Genomic DNA, 22,766 nt, shown 5'->3' on the forward strand with positions numbered 1-22,766 from the left:
CATGCATTTTTCTTGCTTGAAACCTGTAGCCACGTAATATTGGCTGGTGTGGAATGCATGTCCTGTGTAGAGCCCCTTGGCCTTGGACTGTGTTGCTCCTCCATTTTCTGCCTCCTGAATTCTACAATGACAATCCTATGCCACATATCCATCTTTTACTGCTATCTTTTTTCTGACCACCAGTTGCCAGATAGATGGCCCGTAAATCATGAACTACTTTCTAACATATCCTTTCAGACAAAGAATTCCCAAAGTAGATTTTGAGCTCCTTATGACCATCATGGACACCACAAGATCTAGATCACACCCATTGTTCCAAAAGTACAGAAGTCCATGTGGTTGCTGGGATCCAAACTCAGGACCTTTGGAACAGCAATCAGTGCTCTTACCCACTGAGCCATCTCGCCAGCCCTCCATTTTCTTTAATTTCTTCCTTCTTACCTCCCTCCCTCCTCCCTCCTTCTTCCTTCCTTCTCCTTCCTTCCTTCCTTCCTTCCTTCCTTCCTTCCTTCCTTCCTTCCTTCCTTCCTTCCTTCCTTCCTTTCTCTTTCTCTCTCTCTTTCTTTCTTTCTTTCTTTCTTTCTTTCTTTCTTTCTTTCTTCCTCTCTTTCTTTTTGAGTTAGAGTCTCAGTCCCCAGCTCAGGCTGGTCTCATAGTCTGTCTTCTTACTTCTGGTTGGGAGCAGAGCTGGATGACAGGCCCAGCCACCATGCTTGGCTGCTTCTCAGGATAAAGAAGACTAGGTTCTGCTGGGCTGCCAGACTAGCCTTGAGTCTGGGCTCAAACACTTGATGGGAATAAAGTATACATAATCATGTTAGCCTTCACAACATTCATTTTTTTCTCAATTAAAAAAAAATAAGCCAGTTTCATTTTTTTCTCAATTTAAAAAAATAAGCCATTTGCATTTTACATAATCTACCTTTCAAACCCCTGCAGTAATTTTATCAAATAAAATGAAAATGTGATATGTCTAGCTGGGACTGGTGACAAGCCCGTGCTATCCCAGAACTTGGGAAATGAAGAAAGGAGGCTTATGAGTTTGAGGCCAGCCTGGGCTACATTGCAAGGGTCTGTCTCCAGCTCAGTCACTAAGGTACTTGTCAGGTAAGCATGAGGACCTGAATTTGGTACCCAGATTCTATATAAGAAAGTGGCATGGCAGCACATGTTTGTTTATAAGTCAGACAGATCTTTGAAGTTAGCTGGTCAGTCAGCCTAGCCTACTTGGCATGTTTCTTTTGACATAGAATCTCTGTAGCCCCGACTGTCCTGAAACTCAGCTTAGGTAGACCAGGCTGGCCTCAAACTCAAAGAGATCCATCTGCCTGTCCCTTCTGAGTGCTGTGATTAAAGATGTACATGACTATCCCTAAGAGAAGCTGTCTTAAAAAAAAAAAAAACCAAGGAATAATTGCCACTGTTGTTCTCTGGCATTTTTATGTGTGTGCATGCATTCAGGGACACATATAGACATGTGCACCCATGAACATACATAAGCACAAAGAATACCTATAATTAACACAGCTATTTAATTAGAGTTAGAAGTAACATAGCCTCAGTACTGGGAAAGCTGATGCAGTAAAGTTCCAAATTCTAGGCTAGCTTAGTTTACATAGCAAGATTTAGGCTAACAGTGGCTGTAGAGTGGCATGTCTCAGCTACTTTCCGACCCCCCTAAAAACTTGTTTTGAATGCTCAAACTGAATTGGGTTGAACCTAATATCAGATACATTTGGAGCAGTTGCTGTACCACTAATCACATCACACCACTAAACCTCATTTATATTAGCTTGTAATGGATGGAAGTTTTAAAGAAGAGGAGCTAGAGAGATTACTCAGTGGTTGAGAACTCTTGCTGCCCATGGAGAGGACCCCAGTTTGGTTCTCAGTACCCACATTGTGGCTCTCAACCATCTGTAACTCAGTTCTAGGAAATCTAACACCTTTTGACTTATATGGGCACCAAGCTTGCATGTGATGCACATACATGCAGGCACAATACACATACACATGCAAAAATACTTAAAGAGAATTTTAAAAGGGAAAAAACTCCACAAAGTTACTCAGATTAACCTTGAACCCACACTTACAGCCTAAGCTAACCTTAAACCTGTTGTTCTGCCTTGGCTTCCTGAATAGCTGGGATTACAGGCCTGATTCAGTCAGATACTGGACAGCCATCCAAGTAGATTCATGGACAGCCCAGCAGCACTTGGCTTTCACTTCAGTCTGTGTTCTGCTTAGAATCACAGAATTGTGAGATAATAGTGCCCCATTCTTCTCACTCATGTCTAATTCTAGAAGATAAGGAAATGGAAACCCTGCCTTCTTTATAGTAAAATGTAGCTCATTAGGGACAATGTAGGGCAACATCTTACCAGGTAACTTGTTTGTTGTGGTTAGTGAGGAGTGTTAATAGTGTTGTGTTACTCTTTTTTTTTTTTCCCCAAGACAGGACAGGGTTTCAATGTGTGGTTTTTGATGTCCTGGTACTCACTATGTAGACCAGGCTGGCTTTGAACTCACAGAGATCCTCCTTCCTCTGCCTCCTAGATACTGGGATTAAAGGCATGCACAACTATGCCCGGAAGCCCTTGAGTTACCCTTGCCGAACATGGTTTTTGTTATTTTGAGACAAATTCATACTATAGAACCCAAGTGCCAGTGTTGCAGGCTAAAACCAACAGAATTTATGGAGGCTGATGCTTAAGGGAGCCTACCTGCTTCTCTCTCTCCTGCCTTTCACCTCCACCCCCCACCACCTACCACCCAAGTACTTGCTGTCTGTCCTCCGCTGGCTTACAGTTGGAAGCTCTCCCACCTCAGCTTTCTCAGTGCTGAGCCCTGGAATTGAAGGGTGCCATGCTGTCCAGGAGCCTTGGGAAGGTCATTGCAGACTAGTTATTCTTAGAGCAGAACAGAGGGTGGGGCAACTTCTTAAGTGTGTCTTAAATACCAGGTTGGCCTGGAACTTACTGCTGTGTAGCCAAGAGTGACCTTGAACTTCTGATCCTTCTGACTCTGCCTCAGATGCTAGGATTACAGATGGGTGCCAGCATGTTTAGGTCACATGGTGCTGGAAATGAAACCCAACTAGGCATGCTACCAGCTGAGCTATGTCCCAACCCCTGGATACAGTTGTGTTGGAAACACAACCTTTAGGTTAGATCCAACACTTTGATAGTGTCTGTGCATGGCCAGAAGCTAGTTAAAGAGGTGGATAATCTCAAGGGTAGCCTGGGCTAGCTAGTATGGGGTGACAATGTAAAGGCTTTCCAGATGGAAGACAGACCAGGCAGCACTGAGCAGGGTGCTGCTTCAGGACAAAATAGGTCATTCTCCGTGTGTCTTAGGTTTGAAACCACCCTTTATAAAACCAATTGAGGTATTGATAATAGTTATTTTAATTAAAACTTTCATGTTTTTGAGCTTGGCCTTTGGGGCTTTTCTTTTCTTTTCTTTTTTTTTTCTTTTTTCTAGACAGGGACTCTGTGTAGCCCTGACTGTCCTGGAACTCACTCTGTAGCCCAGGCTGGCCTCGAACTCAGAAATCCGCCTGCCTCTGCCTCCCAAGTGCTGGGGCTAAAGGCATGCGCCACCACCGCCCCGCCCTTTGAGGCTTTTCACAGCTCACTGCTGGTTGAAAGTAGACTTTCACTGCTGCTGTCTGGTCCAATTACCGTTTGCCAGCAGGATCCTAGGCATGCCTCACTTTCAGATATAACTTCTGTTGGTTGCAGAAGCACAGCTGAGCAGGTTGCTTTAGCTCAGGAGGGTTCCCACAGCTTAGCAATTTGGTTTATTTTTGTAAGTGTGCAGCTGTATGGTCAGTATGGAAAACCTGTGGCGTAGTCTCACTTTTTTTTTTTTAAAGATTTATTTATTTATGAAGTACACTGTAGTTGTCTTCAGACACACCAGAAGAGGGCATTCGATCATTCAATCTCATTACAGATGGTTGTGAGCCACCATGTGGTTGCTGGGATTTGAACTCAGGACCTCTAGAAGAGCAGTCAGTGCTCTTAACCACTGAGCCATCTCTCCAGCCCGTAGTCTCACTTTTACCTGGAGGTTTTATGCTGTGTGGTAGAGGTTTTACAGACATTTTAATATGTGTTCCATATTTCATTGTATGTTCTTATATTGTAGACCTGAAAAATGTCTGAAAGTTCCAGTGACAGTGACTCATCTTGTGGCTGGACTGTCATCAATCATGAGGTATGTTCTCCGATATGTTGTTAGCTGTGACAGAAACTACTTTATGAAGGTCAGTATTTTCTAGGTAAGCGTGGCTTCCTTTGTCTATAGTTGGCTGTTTTCTCACCCATATTAAATTTGGCTACTAAATACCATTGAGCTACATATAGCCCTAGTTTTTTTTAAAACAGACAAAACTTTGATATAGGGTCTTAATAAGTTGCCCTAGGTGGTCTTGGAGTGCAGCTCATGCTGATCTTCCTGAACTTGGAATCCTCCTGTCTCTGCCTCCATAGGCCGGGCTGATGGCTGTGCCAGCACAGTCAGGGTGCAGGGTGTTTTGGTTGTACTGAGACAGTAAAGCCTCACTGTGTAGCTGTGGCTGCCCAGAACTGGCCTCACAGCAGTTCTTCCAGAGCTGGGATTATAGGTGTGTGCTAGTGTGCCTGGCTTTTGTTTTGTTTTTGAGAAAGTCTCCTTCTGTCACGTAGGCTGGCTTAAAACTCAGGGCAGCCCTCCTGCCTCAACCTCCCAGGTACGGGGGTTAGAGGCATGAACATAGCCAGCCCCGCTCCCCCTCTTTTAATGAAGTGCAGAATTTAATAAGAAAAAATATGTATTTTAGATTTATATGTGTGGAGGACAGCAGTTGTTCATAATCTAGAGTATGCTACTTCTCCAGAGAGTAGCATCCAGGATTTTGGGTACTGCTGAAAACCATAGCTGGAATCTTCTACATTATTCTAGCTGACTTCCTTACCTTTGATGGTCTGGCCTCAAAGTTCTTGGTCAAGTGCTGCCTGGAACAACTACACTCTTATGTCTTTTTTGGTTTTTTGAGACAATGTTTCTCTGAGTGGCCCTGGATGTCCTGGAACTCACTCTGTAGACCAGGATGGCCTTGAACTCAGAAATCCGCCTGCCTCTACCTCCTGAGTGCTGGGATTAAAGGCGTGCACCACCGCCTGGTGTAAGTATTTCTTACTTCATGAGATTTGATTTTTTTGACTGGGTCCCAATGTAGCCCAGTGTGGCCTTAAACTCACTGTGGAACCCATGCTGCCCTCCAAATGGAAGTCTTCTGCCCCACCTCCCAAGTGCTTGTGTTGTAGGCATTTAATTGCTACTTGATGTTTATATGGTATATAGAAATAATTACTGTGATAATTAAAGGTTTAGAACAGTTTTTTAGTCATGTCTTTTACAAAGCAGCATCTATCAAAAGAGGAGGCCACTGACATGGCCCGGGTGCTGTGAAGTCTGACTTCCTGAGGAGGGTCCTTGGGACTGACGGGGTAGGAGGAGAAAGCCCACTCTCCAAGTGGTCCCCTGGTCTCACATACCATGTGCATGCAGTACCTGAGAATGCCAGAACAGGGTGGTGATTCTCTTGGGACTGGAGTTAAGTTGTGAGCCATCATGTAGGTACTGGGAATCAAGCCTGGGTCCTGGAAGAACAACAACTGCTCTTAACTCCTGAGCTCTCTCCAACCCCATAGTGCAGACATGCAGGACTCAGGGTTTGGCTTTTAGTCTCACCAAATAGCACAGTCATCCTGTGTTCACCTGACATTGACTTGAAGTCTATGGCTCCATTTTGCAATCCTCCTCCTGCAGGCCTGTATAGACTGAGTTGAACAAAGCCAGTCAGGATAGATACTGTTTAGAGTGTGATAGCATCTGGAACTTTCTACATATCATCAGTCAAATCCAGTCTTAGGGAGTAAATAGCTAAATTAATAATTACCACTTTCCCCTAGGGCTCTGATATAGAGATCGTGAATTCTGCCACAGCCAGTGACAACTGTGGACTGACTCTAGAATGTTCCTTATTAGAACAAGAGGAGCTGCACGGTCTTTATGTGGGGCATGGAATTGGAGGTAAGTTAAGTTCCCGTTTTTTTTTTTCTGGAGATGGGGGTATCATCTTTGATTGCCATTGGCAAGATGTTCATTCAGTGGACTTGTTTAAGTCGAAAACCTGCCAGCAAGTATCTCAGAATAGTTAGCAGGCTGCTGGCACCTGAGAACCTGTAGTGAGTTACATTCCCTGTGTGAAATTGTTCCTTCACCACTTATAAGTAATTAAATTTGTTAGCAAGAGCAGAGGGACTAATGATATGTAGGCTGTACAATTAGAGTGTTTTCAACAAAAGAAATAACGACGTTGATTTTGGTTTTATACCAGAAAGCAGCACAAACAGTGTGTCACCAATGGGAGGAACCATGTTGTCATCAATGAGAGAAACCAAGTCAGCAGTTGAGGTAAACTTTTATTCCATTCTGTGGATATTTGATAAGCACTGTTTTCCTGTTTATAGCTAAGCATTCTATTCCTACCTAAATTATAAGAAAATCTAGTGAAAAAAATCTCTCAGTTTTAAGGTTAAAGCTAACTTCTTTTGGGTTTCAGAACAGGACTCTAAACAAGACTATGGCCCTAGGTCACCCTCTCAGCTGACTGTGACTAGAAGACAAGAAACTCTTCTAACCCTTCTGACTATCTGCTAGTTTAATCTAATTAGCTACTTTTAGAATAGTTTAAACTATTCCTTTAATCTACATTGTGATTATTTTTGGAAGTAGATTTAATTCTTGAATCATATTCATAATTTACTGAGTGAAAGTCTAAAATGAAGGTTAACTTACATTTGATAACAAATTAAATATTGGCTGTTACAGTTGTCTTTTAATATAGCTACTTGGCTGCATAATCTTTTCGTGGTATTTTTGTTTTTGTTTTGTTTTTGTTTTTCAAGACAGGGTTTCTCTATGTAGCCCTGGCTATCCTGGAACTCACTCTGTAGACCAGGCTGGCCTTGAACTCAGAAATCTGCCTGCCTCTGCCTCCCAAGTGCTGGGATTAAAGGCGTGTGCCACCACCGCCCAGCCTTTCCATGGCGTTGTAGTCCCTTCCTGCTGAGATTGAGTAACATAAAGAATAATTCTTTTCTGGAAGGTCCTGGAAACATGGCTCAGTGGCAACAAATACCTGCGGCTCAATCCTAAGAGCTTGAGTTCAGATCTCACCACACCTGGTGGAATAAGCTGGGTGTTCTGCAAACATTTGTAACTTCAGCTCCGTGGATCTGATGCCCTCCTCTGGCCTCGGTGAACAGATAGACATGTGCAGAACTTAAACAGATACAGAAGTAAATAACCCCTCAGTGTTGATGAGGTGGTCCAGAGTGGAGAGGTCTTGCTGTCGAGTAAGTTATAGTTCAGTTCTGGAGGCTGGGAAATCCAAGAAGAAGGTGCTAGTAACTGGTTTGGTGTGTGGTGATTGTACCTTTGGCTACATTCTCTGTAGGGAAAACATGCAATGTCTTTGGGTGACAGAGAAAGGGAATGGCCGAATGGCATTGTGCTGTGTGGCTCTTCAGACAGCATCCTCCCCATCTCCTCAGCTCATTGAGTTTTCATAGTTGCTGTTGGTGTTTTGTTTTGTTTCCAGGGTCTTTCTACATAGCCCCTCTGTCCTAGAACTCAGCAAGTAGACTAGGCTGGCCTCCAACTCACAGAGGTCCATCTGAGTACTGAGATTGAAGGCATGTGCTAGCCCAAGGTTTTTGTTGTTGTTGTTGTTGTTGTTTTGTTGTTTTTTCGAGACAGGGTTTCTCTGTATAGCCCTGGCTGTCCCGGAACTCACTCTGTAGACCAGGCTGGCCTCGAACTCAGAAATCTGCCTGCCTCTGCCTCCCAAGTGCTGGGATTAAAGGCATGTGCCACCACCACCCAGCTCTAGCCCAAGTTTTAATGAATTCTAGGGGACATATTCAGACTGTAGTACATTGCCTAGCTGTTGAATCAGTCTGTTACGTACTCCCTGGAAGTACTATTTTGTGCCAGTAAACTCTGGACTACTGAAGTAAGTGGATTCTTCATGTCCTGTGGTCATAGCAGGGCTGAGCAGTCTCTTCAGTTTCTGAAGCACAGTGGGAGGAGACAGTCATCTCATCTAAGTCTTAGCATTATGGATGGCTTTGAGGTCTTCAGTTTAAAAAAAAGTGAGCCTGTGATTGCATAATCCTTTACTGTTGGATAGAAATCGCGCTGTCTCTAAGGGCTAGGGGAGGTGTCCAGTGGTAGATCCGAAGCACTGCATGCACAAGGCCCTGAGCTCCATCCCCAGTATTGAAAAGAAAAGGGAAGGGGGGGAGAGAATACAAAAAGAATGAACTAAGTGTCTTATATTTTGAACTGTGAAGAAAATTTAAGACTTACTGCCTATTAAAACACCAAAATTTAATGAGCTTACTGCCTGTAAAATTTGCTTCTGTAGGTGGAGGAAGCAACTTTGCCTGAAGACAATGTCTATTTTGGAACTACTAGTGACGATTCGGATATTGTTACACTTGAACCTCCTAAGCTGGAAGAAATGGGGATCCAGGAAGTTAGAATTATTCAAAAAGCGCCCAGCTCAGATGACCTTCACATGGGTTCCTCTTCCAGCAGCCAGTACACCTTCTGCCAGCCGGAACCCGGTATGGAGCTGTGGCAGCAGCGAACCTCTGGCATCTTATTTAATGGCTTCTTTTCCAGATCTGGCTTTCAATTTCTTAAATAATTTCTCTGAAACTCAAGAAAATCTTGATAAAATTTGTTACAGTGTTTTCCTGGCCCTTACAGCTGAGCTCAGTGTTCTTTCTTTGACACATTACTTGTGTGTGTGTGTGTGTGTGTGTGTGTGTGTGTGTGTGTGTGTGTGTGTGTGTGTAGGGGTATACTGGGGACTGAGCTCCAGATACTGCACATGCTAGGTAAGCAGTCTGCTACATTGAGTTTATTAAAGTCTCGAGTCCTTAAAAGGTGCATTTGTCTTTTAATATCTGATTGATTGATTGCAGCATAGCAGGGTCTAGCTCTGTAACTCTGGCTGTTTTTATACTCGCTGTGTAGCCTAGGCTTTGCCTGCAGATTTGCAGGCAAGTGCCATCATTCCCAACTTCCACAATTTTTTTCCAGACAGGTTTTCTTGGTAGCCCTGGCTGCCCTGGAACTTGCTCTCTATAGACCAGACTGGCCTTGAACTCAGAGATCTGCCTATGTCTGCCTCTTGAGTGCTGGGATTAAAGGCCCGTGCCACCACCCAGCCTCTTTTACAATTCTTTTGTTTGTTTGTTTGTTTTTGTTTTTTCAAGACAGGGTTTCTCTGTGTAGCCTTGGCTGTCCTGGAACTCACTCTGTAGACCAGGCTGTCCTTGAACTCAGAACTCAGGAATACGTCTGCCTCTGCCTCCCAAGTGCTGGGTTTAAAGGCGTGTGCACCACCGCCCCGCTCTTCTACAATTCTTAACCTCTGGTTTCTGAACATGTAGTATCTTTCAATGTGACACAAAATACTTGAACATAAAGGTCCTAGAAAATGTTAAAGAAGCCTGTAGCTAACTCAGTTCTATTAATTAACCCAAAGTGATCATTTAAAGTCGGAGTGTGGAGACCTGTAACTCCATTTAGAACTGCTGTTTTAATAACTTCCTAATCTGTTGAAAAGCCAAGAATATATAGTTTGGATTAGCTCCTTATATTTTTCTATTAATTTGTATACATTTGACAGCCAGAATCAAACAATGACCAATTTAAGGTAATATAATGCCTCATGTGTTTCTTGGCTTTTTTTTTTAAGATTTACTTTATTTATTTTATGTGTATGAGTACACTGTAGCTGAACAGGTGGCCATGAGCCATCATGTGTGTGGCTGCTGGGAATGGAACTCAGGACCTCTGCCAGCCCCGCTCGCTCTGGCCCTTCTCGCTCTGGCGTAATACACTGTAGCTGTCTCAGACAGCACCAGAAGAGGGTGTCAGGTCTCATTACAGGTGGTTGTGAGCCACCATGTGGATGCTGGGATTCAAACTCAGGACCTTTGGAAGAGCAGTCTGTGCTCTTACCCACTGAGCCATCTTGCCAGCCCCGTTTCTTGGCTTTTTTGTTGGTTTGTTTGGGGATAGTATCTCCACATTGTCCCGGACCTCACTGGGTAGCCTTGAGTAGCCTTGGATTTGACAGTCTGCCTGCTTCATCTGGGATTATGTCACAAAACACCCACATCCTGTCTCCATGTAACACTCATGTCTGACACGTTAGTGTTATGTATGTAAGTTGTTGGGGAATGGTAATAAGAAGTCTGTATGTGTTCAGAGCAGAAGGAATGTCTTCTGAATATTTTTAATCCATCCTTTGTTGAGCCTGAGATACAGATGTGTGACTGTATTTCTAAAAAGTTGGAATTCAACAGGTACCCAGATGTCAAGGCCTTCACACACTCCGTGCAGTTAGGTTCCTTTTGAGTTTTTCAATTCCATCATGTTTAGTTTTTGCCCTTTCGATATATTTATTATCCATTTATAATTGTCTGCCTCTGGTTTAAGAAGCATGGACTCTGGTAGGCGTGTAGCTGAAGGGCACGTGCTGTTGATGGAGACTGCACCTGAAAGCCCAGGGTTCTGGCTTGATAGCCTCTTTGAAAGATCTATGAATGTTTCAGAACTAGTTAACAGAAATATTAAGGGTGTGTGTTGTGTATGTGTTTATGTGTGTGTGTTTTAATTTGAGATAGGGTCCTATAATGTATCTTTGACTGGCCTGGAATTGGCTATAGACCAGATTGGCCTCAACTTCATAGAAATTGACCTCTCTCTGTTTCTTGAGTGCTGGGATCAGGTGTGTATGGCCACACCCAATTTAAGCATTTTTTTAACCAATTATAATCCATCCTATTAAAATTGCTTGTAAAAAGACAATGTTTGCCGGGCAGTGGTGGCTCATGCCTTTAATCCCAGCACTTGGGAGGCAGAGGCAGGTAGATTTCTGAGTTCAAGGCCATCCTGGTCTGCAGAGCGAGGTCCAGGTCAGCCAGGGCTACACAGAGAAACGCTGTCTCGAAAATCCAAAAAAAAAAAAAAAAAAGACAATGTTTAAAAATAATGGTAAATTTTAGGCTGCACTGAAAAAGCTACACAGCCAGGCCTCATTGGGTGAGGCCTTAGTTACTCCGTTCTGTTCTCCGATTCTTTTTTTCTTACAGCTTTTCAGCTTCATGTTTTTGTGTGATTCTAATAGATATGCAGCTTTTGTTTGTTTAAGAAAACTACTACCTTCCATTGGCCAACCAACCCTCCTACCCAGAAGGTGAAGGCGATTGCTGTAGTGAAGTTCTTGTGTATGTTTCTAATGAGAGTCATTGGATTTTAATCTCATATAGATAACAGTGTTAACTGGTGAAAGTTGTATTTTTATTTTTTCCTTTATTATTTGTAATGAAGCTTTCTACATCTTTTTTCCTGTTTATTCACAAAAGAAAGGTGGTGGGAGAAGCTGTGGAAGATTCCTGAATGCATAAGGGGATGGGATGATCAGCTGAGACTACGTGTTCCTAGCCAGCTCGCTCTCCAAGGTGGAGTGACTGCTGCTGAGCTGAGCTGAGCTGAGCTGAGCTGAGTGGCTTCTGGAGCTGGGCTAGTCACATTTACTATTGACATGCTGAGTGCTTTAGACAGTCTTGATCTGAAAGAGCCCAGAAGCAGGCTGGCTAAGCTTACTGCATGCCTCTGCATTGCTTTGCTGCTTACACTGTGGACCAAATTATGCTGGACAGGAAATTTAGAAATCCAATATTTCCACCATTACATGTATGAGGTAAAGATAGAAGCATTAGGTAGTTAATGACTATTAATATCTATGAGGTGGTTTGTTCATATATATATGAAGGCAATATGCGTTGTAGATTTGGAGACATTTTTAAGCGATTTGGAGAAAAGTTTGCCTTTTACATTGACACAGTGCGCTTCTGTCAGAAGGTATTACTTCAGTATCCCAGCCCTGATCTGGATGCCTTTATATCGTGTAATGCTTGGTTTAAGTCTTCCTCTCTTTCTCTTTATCTAAGAAATGGACCTCACAGCTGAGGCAGTGGCATCTTGGGAGAACTAGTGATCAAGAATAACCAGACACATGCTAAGCATGAGGGGCATGAGGTCACCACACAGTGACCCCTCAGTGACTCCCATGTCACTAAGCATTAGGATATGTTCATTCTGCAGTGATGATGTCTCTGTTGTCATGTGAACATGACCTACATTCTCCACACTCGATCTTTAGAAAGCATTGCCTGATGTAGACACCAGCTTTTCTGTGGCATGGACAGCCTGCTTTCTAAAAGGCTGGCGTTTTTGGTTGCATGAGTGTGTACTGTTTTGGAGCTCTGTTAAATTCAAGTTCACATCTTCTCTTTCCTTCTAACTGGCCTCTAGAGATTAGCACTAAGTTTTCTTGTCAATAATTCATTGAAACATGGGATAGAATTAAGGAATGACATGTGCAAGAAGCTGCCAATGATATCTCCAAGGGATTGTTCCTGGATTGGAGATGTTTTTGTGCAGTTTTTGTTTCTTCCTGTGAAGGAGCAGCACAGACTGCACCTTAGCAAGGGGGGAGAGCAGTTGTGTCACTTCCTCTCTGGCTGACATACTCACTAGTGGGTGCAATCCTCAACCTGTTAAGAGCAGCAGTGGAAGGGAGGGGCCCACCTGACTTCAGGAACTTTGTGAACTGTGTGTGGTGCTCGGACCTGCATGGTGGGGTAGGGACCTGTTGTAAGAGACCAGGAAGTACTTCATATTTCCTGTCCCCTCAAGAAGCAATGAAGTTGAATGAAAAGACAGGGTTTCTTTTTTCCTTAACTGAAATATTTGTTTCTGCTTAGGTCTGGTTTGGTGTTGGTAAATGAACAGCGTGTTCTTGTGTGTGTTTCTCTTTCTGGCTTTTTCATGTTAAAGGCTAGCATTGATTATTGGCATATTTACTGGCAAGGTTTTTCTGAGAATGTGTACTTAAATATCAACATTTTTCTTTTTAAACTAGTCTTTTCATCTCAGCCTAGTGATGGGGAATCCAGTAGCGATGACAGCAGCCACGAGGCCAGCCCTGCTCCTAGACGCCGCCGTAACAGGAAGAAAGCCGCATCTCTCTCGGAATCCGAGGAGCTTCCACTCGCTGAGCCAGAAGACGAGCCCTCCAAGGAGCCAAGTAAACGCCACTTCAGTGGTGGTCTCAACAAGTGTGTTATCCTGGCCTTGGTGATCGCCATCAGCATGGGATTTGGACATTTCTATGGTGAGTGTCTGCAGACACCTGGCCTTGGTGATCGCCATCAGCATGGGATTTGGCATTTCTATGGTGAGTGTTTGCAGACACGTGTGCAGAAGCTACTTGCCTACAGCAGCAAGACAGAATGGCGAGAAACGGTCAGTGGTGGGCACTGGGCCTGTCCCTATAGTCAGCTCCTTTACTCAGGGAGTGGGGGATTGCTGAGTCTTCAGAATTTGAGATAGCCTGTTCTAAAGCAAAGCATCAACATTCCTTTTTTTTTTTAAGACAAGATCAAGCTGGTCTCCAACCAGCTTCCTATACCATCAGAATCTCAAGTATAAGTAAGGACTAGTAACATACATATTTGTGCTATGTATTTTTTTTTTTAAGTAAGAAGACGAGATTAAAAATCTGAAGTTGGGGGTGGGGAGGTGGCTCAGTGGTTAAGCGCACTTGCTAGGCTATTCTTCCAGAGGTCAATCTCCTGCACCAAACCCATATACTCACTGTGTAGACCCGGCTGATCTCAGACTCAGAGCTCCATCAGTCTTTAACCACCCAAGTGCTGGACTAAAAGTCTATGCCATCATGCCTGGCAATTTGAAAATCTTAGTTTGCCTATATAAACTACTTTTAGATTTATTCCTTTTCTTGGTCTACCTAACTTATACTTCAATTTTCTGTTTTAATAGTTCTTTCCAATAATACGTTCTTTCATGAATGTGGTAAGGGTATTTAATAGAGCGTGATATTGGAATAAAATGACAGGGCAGTCCATACTTGCTAAAGTCAAAGTTACTGAATGATGTTTCCTTTGTTCAGCTTGGGGTGGTGTTTGGGCTCATGGGGAGGCCTGTCGGTGTGTGTCCTGAGTACTTACTCAGCAATGTGCTCTGAGGCACACATTTTCTCAGTGGTTTTGAGTGTATTTTTGCCCCCCTACAGGTAAAAATGAAGGAAACAAGGGAAAAGGTCTAAAATCTTTTTTTCTATTAAAAGCCAAGAATTGGTTATTAACTTGAATATTAATACAGATGACTAAAATCTCACAATTTGCATGACTTTGGAAATGTGAGTTTAGAACAGTCCTTTTAAAACAAAATTAACAAAATTAACACACTATCTTCCTTCCTATACATTTTAATCTTTGCCTTATCACAGTGTGGGAATCCTGAAGTGAGTTACATAAGTGTGAGCACTGATTCAGTGACCTCTCAGTGTTCTCACTTACAGGGCAGGACATTGGCCTGTGCTGGGCACTGAGCTCCATGCTAACATCCATTCTCTGAGATCTGTACCCATAAGCAGCCATGTGATAGAAACAATCTACTAGAACACAGCCAGTCTTGACTCTGAATAACTGGGGTTTCCTGTCTGTACTAGAAGAGAAAGCAAAAGAGTGACACATTGTACTCTAGCTGTTTGACACGATTCAGATTCTAAAAGTGCATCTGAACTTTTGGAAAAAGATAAAAATTAGCAGAGAGGATAAATAATCTATAAGAAAGCTAACACCAAATTCATGTTTGAAGTGCTTCTCTGTCCTTGCTCATCTTTCTACACTTAGGTAGAAGGTGTTGACAGGTTGTCCAGCCAATTTGAGGGTGTAAGTAGAACTAGATGAGAAATTATGCAGTACAGAGAAACATTGAGATCCGTGGCTATATCAACTTACTCAGTCATCTTTAAATGGGCTTTTAGTAAGCTTATGACAGGCAGGAGGGAAAGTAGACCATTCCTGCAATGGGAACTCTATAATAACCTTGTTTGGAAACAAAATTTACCTAGATTATAGATAAAAGATGTCTCTAAGGGGACTGAAGAGATGGCTCGGTGGTTAAGAGCACTGACTGCTCTTCTAGAAGTCCTGAGTTCAGTTCCCAGCATCCACATGGTGGCTCACAACCATCTGTAATGGGATCTGATGCCCTCTTCTGGTGTCTGAAGACAGTTTGGGATGTTGAGTGAGAAAGTTTGATTTATGGAGCAACTAAAAACAACAGTTAAAAAAAAAAAAACAGTGAAAAGAAAGAGGTAAAAATAAAAGAAGCTAGTGGCCAGATGGAACTGCTGTGGGTTTTGTAATCTGTTTACTGGTGCTAAAGGCAGGCCTTGGGGATTAGAGTGAAGGAACGAGGAAGAGGTGAGAAGGCACTGGGGGTTTCCAGCCTAGAGTTTTAGTTTGGTAGTCTGTCAACAATTCAGGAAGTGTGCTAGCTGCTTTACATTTGAAATAAATGGTTCCTTAGTGGAAGAGTCCTGCGAGACAGTGAAGTAGTTAGATGATGTGCTAGGTCTTCTACAACCCAACTGAATTCCCCACTCCTAGATTGTTAAGTGATGTTCAAACGTGGTTTCAAGACCTGGAGAAGGAATTAAAGGGATTTTTACATCTTCTGTTTAAACTTCAGCGTGTACCGGCAGGCAGGCCCACTAGGGCCAGATACGCTTTTTGGTTTAGTGGTGTTCTTTGTCTTGTTTTGTTTTGTTTTGTTTTCATGTATGATACATGTAGTAGGAGCATGCAAACAGCTTGTCTTGGCAAAATAACATTTTGAATTTAAGGTCAAATATGAAGGAATTGTCCTAGTACTGGGTTTTGAGGGCTTTGCGGATGGTAGGTAGAGGCTCTTCCATTGCCCTTGCCCTATTGCAGAATTCTTAATATATTTGGCTGTGAGGGTCTGTCAGATAGCTTCATGGGTAAGGGTGCTACTTTCAAGTCTGATGGCCTGAGTTTGATCCCGGAGTCTACATGGGAGAGGAGGGATCCAATTCTTATAATTTTCCCTGACATCCACATTTGTGTCATGGCATGCATATGTCCCTCTCCCAAAATAGTATGTGTATATAATTTTTAAAACGTAACCTCAGTATTTAAAAAGTAGAAGGGATGTAGCTCTCTTGGTAGAGTGTTTGCCTAGCATGCACAAACTCTTGGGTTCAAGTCTTGGTTCAACATAAAAACTAGGAATTGGTGCAATCCTAGCACCCTAGAGGTAGGTACAGAAGAAGTTGTTCATGATCATTCTCCAGTTCTTAGTTAATTCAAGTCCAGCCTGGTCTGCAAGACACTCAGTCTCAAAAACAAACAAACAAAAGACCTCTTTGCCAGGGTGGTGGTGGTGGTACACAGCTTTAATTCCAGCACTCAGGAGGCAAAATAGGTGGAGCTCTGTGAGTTCAAGTCCAGCTTAGTCTACAAATGAGTTCCAGGACAGCCAGAACAGTTACACAGAAAAGCCCCATCTCATAAAAACAAACAAACAAACAAACAAACAAAAGTAGAGGCAGGAGAATCAAGAGTTTAAGATCATCTTCAGGTAAATAGGGAGTTGAACTCTATCCTAGAAGACTTAAGACCCTGTCTCTAAATAAATAAATAAATAAATAAATAAATAAATAAGTAAAATAGAAAATTGTCTTTGAGAATGATGGGTATTTATAATTAGTTATTTCCTGTGTTATATTTCAGTGTTTGAGTTGTAGCCTGTAGGCAAATTATTAAGAAACATACATTTTCATTTTCTCTGACACTTAACCTGTAGGAAAATAACTCCACCGAGGGCTTATTTTTCTGTTTAAAGAGATTGAAACACTTTACTTCAGTGTTCTCAAAACTAAGTGCTGTTGGTATAGCAAGATGAGAAGTTGTTTTTTTTGGGGGGAAGGTGGATTACTAGAGTGGTCTGTGTTTTTCTTTGGAAGGGTAGTGAACTACTTAAATGTTCTTATATGCATGCTGAATGAATTAAGTTGCATCATTAACCTGCTTGTCCTATGCATTAGCATCCAGTGTTGTTTGAGGAATGACACCATGAATGTTTTAGAGTAGAATGTCCTTACCCAGGTTAAAGAGCTAGTGTAAGCCGCATGTGTTGTGCATTTTTGAATAGCGGCAGTTACGTTATCTGTAATGGTTTTTCCTTTCAGGCACAATCCAGATTCAGAAGCGTCAGCAGTTAGTCAGAAAGGTACATGGAGATGAGCTGAATGGTGTGAAGGATTATTTTTCACAATGCAAGCAGGAACAAGAGTCTTTTCTAGACTTCAAGGTATGTATTAATTTAACATTGAAAAATAACTAATAGGTGTGAGGGCACACACACACACACACACACACACACACACACACACTGTAATCCTGTCCTGGCACTTGAGAACCTAGGCAGCATGAATCAGGCCAAGTTCAAGACTAGCCTGTGCTACTTAGCGACACCTTGCCTCAGAAAGAAGAAGAAAAGTAGAAACCAGCAGTGAAGTAGTTAGGTGTCGTTACAATGAAGAGTAGTGGATGAGAGAGGTGGGCCAGCAGTGAAGTAGTTAGGTGTTGTTACAATGAAGAGTAGTGGATGAGAGAGCTGGGCCAGCAGGGAGAGGCATTTGCTGCCAGGCCTGAGCATCTGAGTTCAGTCCCCAGGCCTTACATGGTAACAGGAGAGAACAGATTCCCACAACCACACGCTGTCCACTTACCTCCACATGCACACCCACACACACACACAAATGTAGTAAAAACGTTAAAAGTAGTGTTAAGTTGTTTCGTACTTTTATACCTGTTTCACACATTGGCATGCATCAATGTAACTTCCTTCTCTTGGCAGTCTTGAGGGATCTTTTTATAAACAGAAAGAGGTTCAGATAGGCTAAGTAACTTTGCAAGGCTAGCAGATCTAGTTCTAGTCCAAGTATCTAACTTCAAAGATTTTAAAAAACTGATCTATGTGTGTATGTACATACAAAGCACTTTGCATGCATGGCATAAATGTGGAAATCAGAAAATCACGTTCAGGAGTCAGTTCTCTGATCTACCGTGCTGGTCCTGTGGAATCCAGCTCGGGTCGGCAGGTCTGGCAGCAGGCACCTCTGCCAGCAAATCAGGCTTGCAAACAACAGTTTTGTGTGTATGTGCCGCAGTGCTGAGGATTGAGCTAAGGCCTCACACACGCTAGGCAAGCACTTGCCACTGCCACATGCTCAGCCTGCAAGCTATACTTTTAAATCTGTTCTTTCTTTCTTTTTTTTTTTTCTGAAGATTAATGACTTAGGGAAACAACTATTTCAGTTATTTCTCACGTATAAAACTCTATTACTTATTTTGTTTATTTCTGAATTCATTTTCTTCTATGTGACACTTTTACCTTCCATTTCTCTTTAAGAATGGGAAAGTACTTACCTATGTTAGTAGGATTCAGGCTGTCCTCTGTGTGCAGAGATGTTTCCATGAGATTCTGTGCTGACACGGCAGCCTTTTCTGCCTCCCTAGTGCTGGGATTAAAGATGGCTACTGCCATGCCATGCTGCTTTCTGAATATTTGTTTTAAAGATTTGTTTTATTTATTATATGTAAGTACACAGTAGCTGTCCTCAGACACCCCAGAAGAGGGCATCTGATCTCATTATGGATGGTTGTGAGCCACCATGTGGTTGCTTGGATTTGAACTCAGGATCTTTGAAAGAACAGTCAGTGCTCTTAACCTATGAGCCATCTCTCCAGACCCTGAATATTTTTTTATTCTCATCAGTACTGAGTCTGGGGATATGGAGATATAAATATACAAATTACTTACAGGAGGCAAATGCAACTAACTTTAAAATCTCTTAGTTGCTGGGTGTGGTGGGATAGAGGCAAGCAGATCTGAGTTTGAGGCCACCCTGGTCTAAAGAATGAGTGATAGGTCAGCCAGGGTGATATAGAGAGGCCCTTTCTGAAAATAAATGAATAAATAGAATAAAATGTTAGTTCTCTAAACTCTGTAGGCACCTTTCAGGACAGCTACTGTGGTAACAAGATGGGAGGGCTTCCCTCGTAGAGCTAAGGGTGTGATCTGTTGATGTGTCTGTATGCAGCACTGTGCACGGACTCTGGGGCCTTGGGTCTGTTAGTCAGTCTGTGGCCTTTAGGCTGTTAGAGACATATTGAATTATGCCTACTTGTTCTAGTTTCAATTTTCCTTTCTCAACAGTGTTCTTGATTTGACATGCCTGCCTGCTACTCATTTTCTTCCATGTGACACTTTTACCTTCTGTTTCTCTTTAAGAATGAGAAGCCTCTTGAATATATTGCAAGTGGCATTGAGCATTTATTTTTCAATTTTTAACGCCATTTAGCCATACCCAAAGGATTTGTGCACATGGTCATACACACACACACATAGGCAGTAAAGGGTATGGTTGTTACATGATTAAGGATTTAGATTGAACTTTCAAGCACTTAACATTTCTCTTCTCTTTCATTTAAAAAAAAAAATTTAGTCATTGAAAGAAAGCCTTGAGAGGTGTTGGACCGTTACTGAATCAGAAAAGGTTACCTTTGAAACTCAGAAGAAGAACCTTGCTGCAGAAAACCAGTATTTGCGAATATCTCTGGAGAAGGAAGCAGCAGCCCTGGCTTCATCACAGGAAGAGTTGCGGCAGCTAAGGGAGCAGATCAGGTTGTTGGAGGACAGAGGCACCAGTACTCAGTTAGCTAGGGAAAACCAGGTTCTTAAGCAGTACTTAGAAGTGGAAAAACAGAAAACAAATAGATTCCTTAATGAAAGGGAGACTCTCTTGAAGGAAGCAAAGATGTTGAAAAGGGACCTGGAGAGAGAACAGCTCACAGCAATGGCTCTGCAGGCAGAACTTGAGCAGTTGGTCCCTCGCCAGGCACAGAGCCGTGCAGATTCTCCTAGTGTGCAAACTGAAGAGAAGGAAGTCGTGCTGTTAAAACAGAGGCTTGCTGAGCTGGCGCAGAAGCTCACCTTTGAGCAGCAGCGCTCCGATTTGTGGGAGAGACTGTACGTCGAGGCGAAGGATCAACATGGGAAGGAGGAGATGGATGGGAGGAAGAGAGGAAGCAGAGGAAGCCACAGGGCGAAGAGCAAGTCGAAGGAGACATTTCTAGGGACAGTTAAGGAAACATTTGATGCTATGAAGAATTCTACCAAGGAGTTTGTGAGACATCATAAAGAAAAAATCAAACAGGCGAAGGAAGCTGTGAAGGAAAATCTGAAAAAGTTCTCAGATTCAGTCAAATCCACTTTTCGACAGTTCAAAGACACTACCAAGAATATCTTTGGTGAAAAGGGCAGTAAGAGATTCAGGGCGCCAAAAGAAGCAGCAACCGAAAAGCCAAGAACAGGCTATAGTTATTCTGCGTACTCACAGCAGGAGGCACCAAACCAAAACCAGAATTGCAGGGGCCCTTCTGCACAGAGGGATGGAGGCAGAGGAAAGCCCAGTCACCCTGAAGAAATGAGAAAGAATGCAAACTCATACACGTCCAAGGCTGGGCTTGACTGCAGAGGCACCCATCCCACCAGAAGGGTTTGTTCAGGTCTGTTTGAATGTGGGGGACAGGAATCCACTAGCCCTGTTACTAAAGCCAGTCCTGTGAGGATGAATGACTTTAGACAGCTGATCCACTGGTACTTACTGAACGAGCTGGAGACTTTTCACCACTGGAAAGAACTGGACCAGTTTATCAGCCCGTTTTTTCTGGATGGTGTCTTTAGACATGACCAGAAGCTCTTCACCGACTTTGTTGATGATGTGAAAGGCTACCTTAAGAGCATAAAGGAGTATCAAGTAGAGGATGACAATTTGGAGAAGTTGGACGGATGTATATATAGACACTTTGGGCATGTTTTCGCCCTTCCATTCGGACCCAGGTCGGTTTACATAAAACCATGTTACTATAATAGCTTCTAACAGTGATACAGTGCATAGCATTTTATTTTATTTTTTAACACTTTGAGCTTTTTGGAAGGTTACCGTTTGTAAGAGACAAGCTTTATTGCCAATGAAATCCAGAATAAACTGAAAGACAGAGTTTTAAAATTATAACTATTGCAGACTGAAAAAAATCCATGTCAATCACTTAGACTTGAACAAATGATTGAATTTCTACCTTAAAAATTAAAGACTATATATATACTTATATATATATATACACATATATATATACTTAGTTGAGCTAATCTAGCTTCTTTCAGTATAGTTTATATAATTAAGTAAAATTATTTCTCTTTAATCTTTGACTTAGAAAGCTAGAAACAAAGACTTTAATGTGAAGCGCGGGTCATATAGAGCTGCCCACCTGTAATCACTGTCATTTTTATTGAGTTTAGGAGTACTCATGCAGGGTTACTACTGAGAAGGGTGCTGGATGCTCAGGAGCCACAGAGCCCCATAATGTTCTTCAAGACTGTGTCTGTTGTCCTTCAGCTTTTGATTTTGTAACTGTAAATGTCTGTTTACCTTTGAGAGTCAAGTTCCATCTTTATGAATAAATGCAGTGTGCCTATAAAATAATGAGACTGGTTTCTGATGTCCTCAGTTCCTGAAGCAGATGTCTAGTGCTTTAATGAGCAGTGCTGGAGGCTGCTTGGAGGAAACGTGAACAACAACTTGCTGTTCAAGAGTTAGGTGTGCAGGGAGACATGAAGGTGGAGTGGCCTCAGGCAGTCTAGAGATGGTTGGAAAATCTTCATGTTGAAGTAACCTTGCATCTAAACTTGCTTTGAAACTAACTTTGGAAGAGAAGTGAGGGTTAGTACACGGATAGAGAAGGGTCCTCCCTGGAATGGAAGGTCATTTGCAAAGCTACGGAGAAATGAAGACATACTACTTTACAGAAACAGGTGAGCTGGGATGACTCAGGAAGGTCCCCATTTTGTCCTGAAGCATCTGTCTTGTGAGATAATTTCTGAAGGATCTTGTCACTGGGTGGAATGGTGCCTAGCTCTTTAGATGACTGGCAGCAGCAAAGAGGGTTGATTGGCAAGGTGTGAAACCGACTGTGGTGGTCTGTTTGCACATGAGAAGCTGATGGGAGTCTGAATGAGGTCATCGAAGGTACTGAGGAGCAGTCAAGATAAACAACGCATATAGTGAGACAGTTATATCTTGTGAAGGGAAGTAGAGAGTAAGTGTTAGAGGTTTATCTGGAATGACTTCACTGTTGGCTATTGATATTACTCAGAATACCAGAAGGAAGCTCTAAGCAAGAGGAACCAGAAACAAATTGATTTTGGAGGTATTTGTTGACATTTACTTGGATAGGACGGGTTGGTAGTTACACAGCCATTTCTACTCCCTTCAAAGCCAGTCCCCATTGGTCTAGTGCAGGGGACACTGACATCTGTGCTGGTTAGAGAGAAGGCTAAGCAAGAAGAATATAGAGTGACAAACAAGAACCCAGAGATGTCAAGTCAGGTGCTTGTGTGCAGGTCTTTGTGTAAAGCAATAGAGAAGCCAGCAGGCAGAGTGGGAAGAGAGTGGTGCCTGCTCACTGCACTTGCTTGGAAAGGGGAGGGTGTTGGAGACTGCTTTGCAAGATGTGTATATTGTCTCAGTTGAGGGATAAAGCCAATGGAGACAAGATTGGTTGTTCTTACTGGAGTGATAGCGGAAACACCTCATTATTTTATGGTCACATTCCTGCTCCTCCTCATCACCTGTGAGGTCTCCCCGTCCAGCCAGTGCAGCTGTA

The 22,766-nt window shown here is 42.7% G+C and overlaps 1 protein-coding gene and 1 long non-coding RNA gene across 6 annotated transcripts in view; one reads left to right on the plus strand and one right to left on the minus strand.

The window, feature by feature from the left end:
• LOC116071932 overlaps positions 1–2,231 on the minus strand; it is a 2,793-nt gene extending 562 nt beyond the window's left edge. The window contains exons 1-2 of the long non-coding RNA XR_004111241.1: positions 2,107–2,231; positions 670–787 (exon numbers count right to left, since the gene is read on the minus strand). This is a non-coding gene — a long non-coding RNA (uncharacterized LOC116071932). The remainder of the gene's footprint in view (positions 1–669; positions 788–2,106) is intronic.
• Positions 1–22,766, plus strand: part of Ccpg1 (cell cycle progression 1) — a 32,403-nt gene that overhangs the window by 8,769 nt on the left and 868 nt on the right. For 2 of the 5 annotated variants that reach the window (XM_031343043.1, XM_031343040.1), the window contains exons 2-8: positions 4,153–4,221; positions 5,961–6,081; positions 6,389–6,465; positions 8,483–8,684; positions 13,064–13,315; positions 17,225–17,346; positions 19,547–20,943. In XM_031343043.1, coding sequence (XP_031198903.1) covers positions 4,162–4,221; positions 5,961–6,081; positions 6,389–6,465; positions 8,483–8,684; positions 13,064–13,315; positions 17,225–17,346; positions 19,547–20,943 — 2,231 coding nt within the window. In that variant the 5' untranslated portion in view covers positions 4,153–4,161. Of the gene's footprint in view, positions 1–2,276; positions 2,385–4,152; positions 4,271–5,960; positions 6,082–6,388; positions 6,466–8,482; positions 8,685–13,063; positions 13,316–17,224; positions 17,347–19,546; positions 21,590–22,766 lie in introns of those variants that run through there. The other 3 variants (XM_031343041.1, XM_031343042.1, XM_031343044.1) reach the window with 3 other exon arrangements.

Source organism: Mastomys coucha, unplaced genomic scaffold, assembly GCF_008632895.1.
Source record: "Mastomys coucha isolate ucsf_1 unplaced genomic scaffold, UCSF_Mcou_1 pScaffold23, whole genome shotgun sequence".
Classification (NCBI taxonomy): Eukaryota; Metazoa; Chordata; class Mammalia; order Rodentia; family Muridae; genus Mastomys; species Mastomys coucha.